General features: G+C 42.3%; 1 protein-coding gene across 1 annotated transcript; it reads left to right on the top strand.

Annotated features, from left to right (window-relative positions):
* The first annotated feature begins 4,117 nt into the window (after positions 1–4,117).
* LOC131092911 (bile acid receptor-like) lies at positions 4,118–13,115 on the top strand. The gene is made up of 10 exons (XM_058039873.1): positions 4,118–4,208; positions 5,729–6,085; positions 7,759–7,899; positions 9,411–9,550; positions 9,640–9,744; positions 9,834–9,933; positions 11,006–11,134; positions 11,397–11,516; positions 12,633–12,746; positions 12,886–13,115. The coding sequence occupies exons 1-10, from the start codon at positions 4,118–4,120 to the stop codon at positions 13,113–13,115; spliced, it is 1,527 nt and encodes a 508-aa protein (XP_057895856.1).
* Positions 13,116–13,767: the final 652 nt, after the last annotated feature.

Genomic DNA, 13,767 nt, shown 5'->3' with positions numbered 1-13,767 from the left:
AATAAGCCAAGTTCCTATTATGGTTATTTTATGGAATATAATAAGTGTATATAGAAAAGAATATAATAAGTTCCTATTATAGTTATGATACGGAATATAATAAATATATATAGAAAAGAATAGAAGAAGTCCCTATTATTGTTATTATATGGAATAAAATAAGTATATATATAAAATAATATAATAAGTTCCTATTATTGCTATTATATGGAATATAATACGTATATATATATAAATAATATAGTAAGTTGCTATTATGGTTATTATATAGAATATAATAACCAGGAAGGAACACATTTAATAGGAAGAAAAGTGGAATTTCTTCAAAGAGCAGCTTTGGGAAGCTTCTTAGCACATTAAAACCAGGAGGGACAGAAAAATCTTTAATAAGTGTGTAAGCTGCATACAGGATCAATCAAGTGATCCTAAAATTTCCCCTGGAAAATCATTCTGTAATTAAGCAGTGATTACTGAATTGCTTGAGTGAAATTGAATAGATTAGCTGGCATCACACCTACTTGGCACTGATTATGCTCAGTTACTTTTTTTTTTTTTCAGTTTTCTGTTTACAATTTCACAAATTAAAAACATAGAAGCTTTGCCTTCCAGCTGCAAGTAAAGTGCAGTGATTAAAGCTGAGCCTGAAACATGCTCTGAGTTCCTCTACGTGACCACTAAGGTGCCCCAAGGTGTGCTAAATAGATGGTGAAGACCTTCAGCTCGAGTTCCTAAAATTCCCTGTAAACAAGAAATTTCCCCATGACTCAACTGTCAAAATATTTACGAGAGCAGCTCAAGCACTGCCAGTACCGACCCTGAAAGGGCTCCCTGCAGCCCTGCTCCATGAAGGATGTTTTGTGTCCCAATAAATGTGATAAGTTGATGATATGTTGCTTTATGATATGGGGTTTTATAGCAATAAAAATGATAAACCCCACATCTTTCACCATAAATAGAAATAAATAGATGTACAGTTCAGATTCTAGTCTGGACATGTACGTTCTATTTATGGTTCTACTTTACTTATATCAATCAGTGGCTTTTTTTTTTTTTTCTTTTCTTTAGTGGAGCCCATTTTTGATAAATTGTCAAGTCTTTCAGTTAGAACTAAGAACTAAATTTCTGCATGGGATGGGTAGCCAAGCCCTTGAATCAGCATGTTCTGGTTTATCCTGAACGTTTGTAGCTCAGAGGATGAGCACTGACAGAACTGAGCCTGTAAAAGCACAACATTTCAAATGTGCTTATTGAGCCACCTTGAGTGTAGATCACCTGTTCCAAAAAACACCATTTCCCTCACCTGCTCAGGACTTCACATGTGAAAATGAGAAAGGATTTGGCCCAGTAGCAGAAGGAGAAGCAGGAGCAATGTGTGCTTTACACAGGTGACATTTTCTGCCAGCTCAGTCTGTGTCACTCAGGGCTCAAGGCTCCCATTCTAAGTGTGTTACTGCTTGGGATGCTACAAAATAAATGATTAAAAAATTCATCTTTTCTTCCCACTTTTTAGTCTAAAGACTTTTATGCATCCTCTCTGGGAATGTATTTAGATTTTTGCTTCCTTTTAAAGCGCTCATGCACAAACATGTGGTTATATTGGGAATACACAGAAAAAAGGAGCACAAACCATTTTGTTTTGGGAATGGCATGGCTTCACCTGCCCCAAGCATCCAAACCCATTGCTCCATTGTTACTTCAGCTTTGTCCCAGTTACTGCTTTAGTCATTACACCTGGGCATGTCTGGGACCTTTGTCAGGAGTTTCACCATGCTGGGCACGTGCAGAATTCCCTTGTCTGGATAAGGTTAATGAGTGTGGTTTGGGGAAGTGTCCCATGAGGTGTGAGGGGTTTGGGATGGCCACAGAGCTTGGGGAGAGCAGCACATGGATCATGGAATCCCAGGGACTGCTGCAGTTTGGAGGAGGCCTCCCTGCTGCTGCCTCACTCACCAGGGGGAAGCAAAAAACGACTCTCACAGTCACTCATAAATAATCAAAATTTGTCTGGTCTAGTAAATGAAGTTCCTTCCTTATATATCTTATTCTCTTCTCCTTTTTTCTCCTTTTTTGCTTTAAAATCCCAATGCTTTGTTTGATCAGAACAAGCTTGCCAGCGCTAAATTCTCAAATGTCAGAAAATGAAACTCTTTATGTTTATGCACGCCTCATTCTAAGACAGTAGAGCATTCCTCAGACAACCATTGGATTTACTATTCCCACTGTTCTAACATCCTCTTAACTCTCTTAATTTAAGATTTCAGTTTACAAAGTCTCAGTCTAAGCTGGACATTTTGTAGGTGCAACTGGTTACTGGTATTAGCCATAAAAATCAGTAAGAAGGGCTGAATCCTTTCTCATAAAATACCTAAGCTGAGGAAACTTTGCCTAAGAAAAATCTGCTTCCATTTGGTACTTCATCCTCCCAATATACTGCTTTTATTAGACTGGATGAGTGTAATTTTTTTATCTACTATTCAATTATGACTTTTATTTAAAGAAACCACTGGAATTCAGAAACACATTTCTTCAGCAAACACACATTTTTGGGAAAAAATGTAGACTTTGCCCAGGCCAAATTGATCTAACTGATAAGACTTCATGATTCAGTGACTTATTTTGCTCTCAAACAAATATTTACTAGCAGAGATAACAAACCCCCAGCATTCCAGCCTCACTGCATCCTTTCACCTTCTGCTGACAACACGAAGTGAAAGTGGTCAGCCCTGAATCTCTGTGCAGTCTGGGGGAAGGGATGTGTGTGTTTTACTTCAGATTCCCTGGGGTGATTCATTCATTGTCTCAGCCCCAGCAAGGTCCAGGTGTAGCACAAATTCCTTCCTTCAGGGAGGGGTTTAAAGACCCCCTTTAAACTTGCTGTAAATTCTGCAGAGAATCTCGTTGAAGGAGTTGGATTTGCTGTATTTTCCAAATCCTTCCATGCCTTTTTTCTGTTTTTTAACTTTCCTGTCTGCTCAGGGAAAGCCTGTGAGTAGTTCATGGGCAAATTGTCTCTTACAGCCCTTGCTCAGTGGGCATGAGGCTCAGCAAAGGTTTAACTGTGCCCACATCCCACTCATGCAGAGGGACAAGGGGACAAGGAAAATATTCCTGTTTCCTCCTCTATTGGCTGCTCTGTTAGCTCTCAATTCTAAGCAACACCAGAGGTTTGCTGTAGGTGTATAAACTTAAACCCAGCTCATGCCACTGTCCATACAGACTTTTCTTTTTCCCCCTAAAACTCTTTTGAGAGGTTTAGAGCACACATTTTCAGAACTCCTCTAAATTTGAATTTATAAGTCAAATTACTGAAAAGTGAGGTAAGTGTTGGACTCCAAGCACAGCAGCTCTTCTCACCATGTCACTGAGAGCTCTCAGTGCACTTTGTTTTTGGGAATGTCAGTGAATCCAGCCAGGAGCTCAGGCTCCTTCAATGACCAAGGGACAGTGGAAAGCTCTTTAGAGGCAGCACATCCTATAGGAAATCAATATTTTGGTCTTCACTGAAAACTTTGCACTGTCAAAGGAACACAGGAAATGTAGTTAAGGCAGTGCTTAAGCAAGGCAAAGTTGAGTTTTACTGCATAAATGAGTACTTAGATGATGAAGAGCAGATATTCCATGCTGGCCTTTCCATGCTATTTCCCTTACTTCACCTCTGATAAGACATGAATTAAATAAACTCATTAAAAGCCCATCTTTGTGCACAAACAGGACAGCCCCACATATACACCAGAGCAAATGCTCCAAAGCAAGTTTATTCCATCTGTTAAGTTCCTTTTAACCTTCTCTGAATTAGAGAATTTACCAGTCCAATTCCCCCATATGGTTTTGTGTAAAACTCAGAGCAAAACATTTCTAACTAAAACTTGGAAACTTAGGAAAGAATTTTACCCTGAGTTTGTAATATCAGGACCCTCAAACATTTTGTAGTCTCGTTGAGGGCGTTACGTGACTTCACACAGACATCTGATTTTCTTATGGCCTGAAAACTCTGCCATATTCTGGAATTTTCTGGCTCTGTGTCTAACCTACCCAGCAATTCTTTCCCATGGGGTGTTTCTCTTCCTTTCCCCTTTCCCCAGGTTGCTGTTTGAAGGCTGGTCCCAGAGCAGAGTGGATGAAGCAGTGCAGCTGGGAGCAGAGCATGGCCAACACCTTTGTCACCGTCCCTGATGGGTACGGCCTGCCCGAGCCCCTCCAGTACTATGGTGAGCAAAGCAAGTTTTGTACTCTGGAAATGCAGCAAAATGAACTCCTGGGGGAATTATTTTTTGTTTAATTCATTTTAATTTATCTTTAATGCACTTGAAAGCTCTTACCAAGCTCCTACTGAAAGTGTATGGAAATCTATTACTGTGCGCTCATACAGATTTTTGAGCATAATGGGATTATTCTGAAACATTCCCAGTGCTGTCTCCCTTTGACCTGCATGGAGAAGACACAGGTTTTATTTCATATTCCAGATACATTATTAATAGAAAATGCCTGATCTATATCTTATGGAACTATAATTGCAATAACTCATTGGATTCAGCAAGACTAAAGGCAGGACTCAAAGTCCACTAAAAGGAAAAAAAAAATCTGCTTTAAAAAATCTTCCCAATTTGTTTTTATAGAGATTTTAATAATCCCAAAGGAAGCATGAAACATGATGCATGTTGCACAGGCTTTCTTTGGTATAGCTGTGTATATTTAAGGGAGGCTGGATAAAACTGAAACTCAACAGACAGAAAGGCAGGAAGAAACTCTCTTTGTAATTCTGTACCTTCATTTCACTAAACTAAAATTTCATAACTGTAAAGATGTGTGAGAAAATACTAAATAAAACAAGTTTCTGCCTTTTACTCCTCTGAAGTTCAACTTTAAGACCCCTGTCACAGTAATTTTTAGTACTCTCTGATTCCTACACAATTTTTCTCAGACCCTTGTGCAACATTTTCAAAATGATGCCTGAGATATGTATCAGTAAGAAACACTTTATTCATTAAGAAATTCACTTGTGGAACATATTTGACTGTAGTATGGACAACTAATAAAAACAAGTGTAAGATCTGAAGGCAACTGTGCCATCACAGTTGGTCATATTCAATTATCTACTAACACTAATCCACATGATATTGCCCAAACTGTTACTGAGCTATATTTGCTGCATTTCAGATTTCACTTAAGAACATTACAGGTTTAAATTTAAATAGAACGTGTCAGGTTGCCCCTCTGAAAACATGTTCCTCTAATATTTATGCTACTAAAATCTATAAAACATTTTTGTGATGATGTTCACAGGGGTCCAAGGATGAGGGAAGAGACGAGGATCTGACTCCATGTTTCAGAAGGCTTGATTTATTATTTTATGATATATATTTTATGAAAACTATACTAAAAGAATAGAAGAAAGGATTTCATGTGAAGGCTGGCTGAGAATAGAATAAGAAAGACTGATAACAAAGGTTTGTGGCTAGGGCTCTGTGTCTGAGCCTGCTGACTGTGATTGGCCATTAATCAGAAACAAACACATGAGACCAATCACAGATGCACCTGTTGCATTCCACAGCAGCAGATAACCATTGTTTACATTTTGTTCCTGAGGCTTCTCAGCTTCTCAGGAGAAAAAAATCCTAAGGAAAGGATTTTTCAGAAAATATCATAGCTACACATTTTCAAACTTTGGAGCAGCTGCTGTTGAGATATTCTCCAGGTTCTCACTGCACTTTCCATTTCCCCGGCACAGATGTTTTACCGGAGCACATCAACTACCCGCTGCAGGACGCGGATTTCCAGGCTGGCCCGTACTGCCAGTACTCGGCGGTGCCGGTGCCAGCGCTGCAGCCGCAGCCCGGCCCGGCCCCGTACGGGCCCTACAGCCTGGAGCCGCCCTACGGCGACGGGCCCTGCGTGGGCAGCAGCTGCGAGCTCAGCAAGGGCCCCTTCCCGGCTCCCCACGGGGAGGACGGGGCGTTCCAGGCGCTCAAGAGGCCGCGGTTGAGCCCGGCGGTGAGGCTGAAGGGGCAGGAGGAGCTGTGCGTGGTGTGCGGGGACAAGGCCTCGGGCTATCACTACAACGCGCTGACCTGCGAGGGCTGCAAAGGTCAGCGGGGACGCGGGGCCTCAGATTTGAGCTGGTGTTGCCACAGGGGCTTTTCGTTTATCTAATGAACCCCCTACCTAACAACATCACTCCAAATTCACGTTTTTATAACATTCTTTGAAGAAATATTTTTAGTCTCTATTTAATACAAGCACTTTAAGCATCTCCTGTTCGCATTGATGAATCATTAGTATAGCGTTAGTGTAAGCACGTGCTGCTTTTCTCATGAACATTTCTTAGAGATTGGTTTCAGTGTTATTAATTTCACTTATTACTATAATTGAATAAAAGCAAGTAGCGATCACATTTTAACTTGTTGGTATGGGAGCTGAAGTGCTGCTCTGATCTCTGCTCTCTGTGAGCAGGCACAGGACCTGAGGGAAGGGCTGGAGCTGTGTCAGGGGAGTTTAGGTTGGATCTCAGGGAAGTTTCTTCCCCCAAGGGTGTTGAGCACTGCCCAGGCTGCCCCCAAAGGTGCCCAGCACTGCCCTGAGGCTGCCAGAGCTCCAGGAGCATTTGAACACTGCTCTCAGTGATGCACAGGCTGGGATTTGGGGTGTCTGTGCAGGGCCAGGGGATGGACTTGGTGATCTTCATGGGTCGCTTCCAAATCAGCATATTCTATGATTCCATGTGTGGAAAATGTCAATTAATATCAGTCAGAAAGAACCAGACATAACTATATTTTTAAAAAGCAGATTGAAAATCAAGGTAACATTTCCATTTTAAAAACCCAACCATTCAGACCTGGAGGACACTTGTGAGATAAAGCTCCTGCAATTTCTCCAGCCATCCCCATGTTACAGATACGTATTACAAAATTGGCTTTTCACAAATATTACAATTTATATACTATATATGTTAAAGTAACTTTGCTACAAAATTTTTATTTCTGTTAATTAATTAATTAAGCTTAGACATAGTAGTGAAATAGCTAATATAAGCTATATTAATCATAACTTATACTATATATATTATATAGCTAATATAAGCTATAATACCTTATACTATATATATTATATAGCTAATATAAGCTATAGTACCTTATACTATATATATTATATAGCTAATATAAGCTATATTATAATAACTTATACTATATATAAAATAGCGAATATAAGCTATACCTTATACTATATATATATTATATAGCTAATATAAGTTATATTATAATAGCTTGTGCTATATATATTACATAGCTCATACTATATATATTATAATAGCTATATACTTGTGTTAAAATGCCTACTTGAATAAGATAACATCCAGTGAACATAAGATAAAGACACCTGTACAGATCTGCCAACTGTCAGCACTCACCATCTAAGGACAGTGTGGACCAAGGCCCAAACTGGAAATGATAAAGAGAAGGAGCCAAAACCACAGCCAAGAAACGCACATGCTCTAAAAAAGCAGACCCAAAGAGAAGCCATGTAAAATAGTCCCTGAAAAATGGAAACTGGTTTATAGATATACATGAGTCTATAAATATGCAACAGGCTGATGTAAGAGAAAAGGTATTTAAGAGGTATCCCCAAAAGTAACAGCGTTGTCTTAAATGAGTGCCAAGATGCACCTGGCCTATGATCCTTGTCTTCTGTTGTCCTTTATGAAACTTTTTACATTTTCCCAAGAAAGTAAACATGTTTTTCACAAGCTGGTGCTCATTTCAGGCTTCTTCCGGCGCAGCATCACCAAGAAGGCGGTGTACCGCTGCAAGAGCGGCGGGCACTGCGAGATGGACATGTACATGAGGAGGAAGTGCCAGGAGTGCCGCCTCAAGAAGTGCAGAGCTGTGGGAATGCTGGCAGAGTGTGAGTGCTCCTTCCTGATGATGGATTCTTGGCTAATCGCTGCAGATAAAACCTTCTCCAAAGTCAATCTCTTCCCTGTGATGCTGGTCGAAGCTTTGTTTGGCTGTAGGAAAATGTAGAAAAAGCTGGGGTTGTTTAGAATGGAGAAAAGGAGACTCAGGGGTGACCTTGTCACTCTCTACAACTCCCTGAAAGGTGGCTGTGCTCAGGTGGGGTTGGGCTCTTTCTTCAGGAACTGACAGAACCAGAGGACACAGTCTCCAGCTGCACCAAGGGAAATATAGGTTGGTGTGGTGGTGTTTGCAGGGGTCCCAAGATGAGGGAAGAGATGAGAATCTTGACTCCATGTTTCAGAAGGCTGATATATTATATTATATTATATTATATTATATTATATTATATTATATTATATTATATTATATTATATTATATTATATTATATTATATTATATTATATTATATTATATTATATTATATTATATTATATTATGCTACGCTATGCTATATTATATTATACTATACTATACGAAAACGATATGTTAAAACCATACTAAAAGAATAGAAAAAAGGATTTCATCAGAAGGCTTGCAAGGAATTAAAAGGAATGATAACAAAATCTTGTGACTGACCAGAGAGTCTGAGACAGCTAGATTGTGATTGGACATTAATTAAAAACAACCACATGAGACCAATCAAAAATGCACGTGTTGCATCCCACAGCAGCAGATAATCATTGTTTACATTTTGTTTCTGAGGCCTCTCAGCTTCTCAGGAGAAAAAATCCTAGCAAAAGTATTTTTCATAAAATATATCTGTGACAGGTTGGATATTAGGAAAAAGTTTTTCACACAAAGAGTGATAAAGTTCTGGAATGTTCTGCCCGGGGAGGTGGTGGAGTCACCATCCCTGGGGGTGTTTAACAAAGCCTGGATGTGGCACTGGGTGCCAGGGGTGAGTTGAGATGTTAGGGAACAGGTTGGACTCAATGAGCTTGAAGGTCTCTTCCAACTTTGTGATTCTGTGAAAATTAACTTTGGGAATGGTGGCACCTTTAACATCTTGGTGTGCAGAAGCCAGCAATGCTTGGGAAGTATCCCCTCACCTTAAGAGAACTGGTGTTCAAAGACAGTACAAGAAAAAAAAGGAAGTACTAGAAAGATAAGCTAAATATCCTCAGTCTTAACAGGACAGCAGTGAGCAGATCAGAGGAGCTTTAGCGTTTGAGGGAAAAAATTTAAATAAAAATGGCATGATGGGCTTTGGTAAAAAATTCCAATGCCTGTGTGTCACGGAGCCACAAGGACAAGGATGCCTGCAGACCCTGAGGCCTTTGGTGGCCCCTGAACATCAGCTCACCTGATAAATCACAGGGCCACATTCTCTAGGAAACATTGTTCATTATAGGTGACAGCTTCTGTGATGCAAGACTGAGTTATCTCTAATGAAAGTGATGACCCCAGACTTTAATTAGTTGAAAATGCAAGCGCTGATGGCCACTTCACACCTCACAGGTTTGCTGACTGAAGTCCAGTGCAAGTCAAAGCGACTCAGGAAGAATTTCAAGCAGAAGAGCAGTTTCCTTTGCAACATAAAGCTGGAAGATGAGGGACTGAATAGTAAGCAAGTATCATCTACAACAAGATCTGGAAAAGTGGGATATTTTCCTATTTAAAATATCTCTTTTTATCGCTTATTCTTACTCCAAGTCGTTGTGATTTGATTGGTTTATTTTTTTAGCAGATATCAGAAAAGATGGAACTTACTCCAGGAGAACATCAGCTTCTTGACCACATTGTAGCAGCTCACCAAAAATACACAATTCCCCTTGAGGAAGCCAAGAAGTTTGTAGGTATCCAGCACCCCCAGCCTGCATTGCTGAGTCACTGCTGGTGTGTATTTTGGCTATATCCAATGTGCAAATGCTCTTTTTGCAGCTACAGGAAACTGCAAGCCCTGAGGAAAGTTTCCTCCACTTGTCTGAGACAGCTGTTGTCCATGTCCAGGTGTTGGTGGATTTCACAAAAAGACTCCCAGGTGAGTTCCTTCCTTTGGGGAACATTAGAGGAACCAAATCAAACTGGTGGCATGAACCAGAGAAAAATACAGGCTTTAAACTGATTATTTGTACTTCTAATGTGTCATGAGGACAACCTAGAAACTTTCAGTTCAAAACTTTGCTATGATTAGATTTCTTTCCATTTCTGACATGGAGTAGAGACATTTTCTGGAAGCACATGGACCTCAAAATACCACCTAGAGGGAATTACTATCTCACCACATTCTCTGAAATCCAGTTAAGTCTACAATTTATCATAATCACCACAGGAAAAACCAGATGTTCCTTCAAAGGAAAAGGCAGCATTGAAGGGACTAACCAGGTGTTCTTATTCATATTTTCCTTTCATAAAGAACAAGGGAACATGCAATTAAATTCACTCCATTTCAGTGTAAAGTTGACAAAGTAACATTTGACAGGGAGGTTGATAACTTTTCTCAGTAAAACTCACTGACAAAGGTCAATCACCATATCTAAAGCAGGTTTTTGATGTAATTCAGCATCTCTGTGGGGCAGAGCTGAAGGAAGGGGTGAGCTGTCTGTTTGCTTGTGTTACATATCCTGCTTTGATCAGGTTTAAGAAAAAAAAAATCACCAAAGTTCCTTTGCTCTTGAATTACAAGTCCAGACAATGAGCTTGTCAAAAGATGAACACAATTTCTAAAAAGGAAATAATGTAACAATTAATGGAGTATCCACAGTCACTAAACAATGCAGCAAATTTGTAAGGTGTTAGGCCTGTATTTATCAGGTATTAGGAAGAATGTTTTGATAACCCCTTGATCAATCCCAAATTTTTTACTTGTATCTTCCTGTGAATCTTTTAACACTGAAAACTCCCCCTTCTTGGTTTTTTTTTTTTTTCCTAATTATCTAACCTGCAAACTAGCAAGAAAAATCATAAGTCTTTGGCACATGCATCCTTTAATCATGGCTCTTCCTTCCCAGTAAAGATATTTATTTTTAAAAAATAATATTTTTCACCTCATGTTGAGGGCTTAAAGGCAGCCCCAGCCTTCTCTGATTCTGAACATGCACCTTTCTCTGCAGGGTTTGAGAGTTTAGCCAGTGAGGACCAGATTGCTCTGCTGAAAGGGTCCACAGTGGAGGCAATGTTCTTGAGATCAGCCCAAATTTACAACCAAAGAATGAGCGAGTGCCAGCCATCAACCAGTGAAAGTAGGTCTGAAATACTTGACTTGCATCATTGTGGGGTGAGTGGATGATATCAGCTGTATTAATTACCTGTTATACATTGTGTCAAATTTAACACAAGAGACCTTGACCAATAAAAAAGCAAGCAAAGAACTTGGATCCAGATGCCAAAAAGGATTTTATACCTTCATGGGTCTGGGAAATTCACACATTTTCAGCAATGATACAGACAAATATTTAAGATTGCTTTAAGCTTGACTGGGAACTGTCATCTGCCTTGTTCCAGGTCATGTAAGACTTTCTGATCACGGGCCATGTTGCCATGTTCAAAACCTTGATAAAAACAATATTTATTCCATGGAAATGTGTCATAATAAAGAGAGGCCAACTTCTACTACTACCACAGGTAATGGAGGTCTCAGAATCTAAACATTGTGAATTTTTTGCTTTACTGGCCCCACTTCTCTTACACTGAGCTACACTGTCCCTATGGCCACTGTTCCATCTCTTTGCTTCTCTTCTTCCTCTCTTCTCTCTTTCCTTCTCCTCTCCCTTGAGCTGCTCTGGCATTACCTCCTCAGATATTACACACTGGCATTACATCCTCATGGCAGGAAGGGGTGTCTTCATACTTGCTTATACTCCTTGGGTAATATACACATTCAAATAAATATACACTACCATAAAACTTTTGTTATTATTTTAGCAATTAACATTGTTTTCACAAAGTTAGTTAACTATTTCATGCAATAGAACAGCCCCAAGTCTTGAAAGATTCACAGAATCATGGAATGAGTGAGGTTGGAAGGGATCACAGTCACCTGGTACCACCTGCCTGGTCCAGCAGGGTCATCCCAGAGCACATGGCACCCGCTCATCTCCACATGGGTCTGGAATATCTTCAGTTAGGGAAACTCCACACTCTCTCTGGGCAATCTGTTCCCTCAAAGGAAAGTAGTTTTTCCTCATGTTCAGGTGGAACTTCCTGAGCATCAGTTCCATTGCTGGTCCCTGCTCTCCTTGCAGACAGGGACACCCAGGGCTGAGGGCCCCTCTCAGCTGGGGCTCCTCTCGAGGCTGAGCAGCCCCAGCTCCCTCAGCCTTTCACAGAATCATGGAATCACTTAGCTTGGAAAAGACCTCTAAGATCACAGAGTCCAACCATTCACCATTTCCTTGTAAGAGAGATGTCCCAGTCCCCTCACGAGCTCCACAGCCTTGGCTGGACCTGCTCCAGGAGCTCCATGTCCCTTGTCCTGGGAAGCCCAGAGCCGGACACAGTGATCCAGATGGAACCAGGGTCACCTCGCACCCTTCAGGCAAAGATTTGTAACTATTCCTGCACTGAAATAACACCCTCGTTGTTCTGCACCTTTGTTGGGGGGTTTTGGTTTGGTTTTTTTTTTTTTGTTTTGTTTTTGTTTGGTTTTTTGGTTGGGTTTGTTTGCTTGTTTTTGGTGGGGGTGATTTTTTTGGGTTTTTTTTAAACCAAAAATTGTTGGGTTTTTTTTCCATTTTCAAGGCATAACTGAGGAGTTCATCACCGCCCTATTCTACTTCTACAGAACCATGGGGGAACTCAAAGTGACCGAGACCGAGTACGCTCTGCTCGTAGCAACAACAGTGTTCTTTTCAGGTAAGCTGGGACGGTGACAACAACGAGCTGTCACTTGCCCCGGGGGAGCTCCCATTTGTCCCCTCAGGGGCGGCGGCGCCAACCGGACCCTGAGGGGCGGCGGCGCCCGGAGCATCCCGCTCACCGCTCTCTCCCGCAGACCGCCCGCTGCTGAGGGACAAGCGCCACGTGGAGGAGCTGCAGGAGCCGCTGCTGGGGATCCTGTACAAGCACTCGAAGCTGCAGCACCCGCGGGACCCGCAGCGCTTCGCGCGGCTTCTGGGGCGCCTCACGGAGCTGCGCTCGCTCCGCCATGCCCACGCGGGGGCGCTGCGCGCGCGGGACCCGCGCCTGGCCGCGCCGCTGCGCGACCTCTGGGACCTCCACTAGGGGGCGCCAACGCCGCCGGCCCGCGCTCCCCTTCCCGCCTGGGCTGCGCGCCGCCGCTTCCCGCCCTTCTCGCCCTCCCTCAGCGGCCGCCGTGAGGCGCCGGTGCCGGGCTCGCTGCTGGTGTAGGTGCCGGTGGCGATGTCGCTGTTGGTAGAAGTGTTGGTACCAGTGCCGGTGCTGGCATCGGTTTGGGTGCCACGCTCAGTGCCGGTGTCAGTGCTGATGTTAATGTCAGTGCCGGTGTAGGTGGTGGTGGCGATGTCACTGTCGGTACAAGCATTGATGTCGGTACCAGTGCCGGTGCTGGTGCCGGTATCGGTTTGGGTGCCATGCTCAGTGCTGGTGTCAGTGCCAGTGCTGGTTGTCGCTGCTTGTGTCAGTATTGGTACCAGTGTTGGTATTGGTACCAGTGGTGATGTCAGTGCCGGTATCAAGTGTTGGTGTCACCACTTTTCTCCAGGCCCACCGAGAAATGCCCATTCAAACCACTCGTGTGGCAGTCCCTAAACACCAGGCAGGACCCACACCTAAAGCCCAGTGAGCCCTCGGGCTGTGGGGCTGTGTTGGGTCACTGGTGCCACCGGCCGGCCCTGGCCTGGCTACAGCAGGCAGGGGACACTGACAGGGACATGGGGACACTGCTGGGAGCCCC

Source organism: Melospiza georgiana, chromosome 23, assembly GCF_028018845.1.
Source record: "Melospiza georgiana isolate bMelGeo1 chromosome 23, bMelGeo1.pri, whole genome shotgun sequence".
NCBI lineage: Eukaryota > Metazoa > Chordata > Aves > Passeriformes > Passerellidae > Melospiza > Melospiza georgiana.
Note: the sequence above shows the minus strand (reverse complement) of the source record. Positions and strands in the feature narration are given on the sequence as shown.

Excerpts from the sequence above, each read along its gene's own strand:
- LOC131092911 (XM_058039873.1), top strand. The coding sequence starts at position 4,118 with ATGAAGCAGTGCAGCTGGGAGCAGAGCATGGCCAACACCTTTGTCACC. Across the intron at positions 6,086-7,758 it reads GACCTGCGAGGGCTGCAAAG|GCTTCTTCCGGCGCAGCATC; the intron begins GTCAGCGGGGAC and ends TGCTCATTTCAG. Across the intron at positions 12,747-12,885 it reads AACAACAGTGTTCTTTTCAG|ACCGCCCGCTGCTGAGGGAC; the intron begins GTAAGCTGGGAC and ends TCTCTCCCGCAG.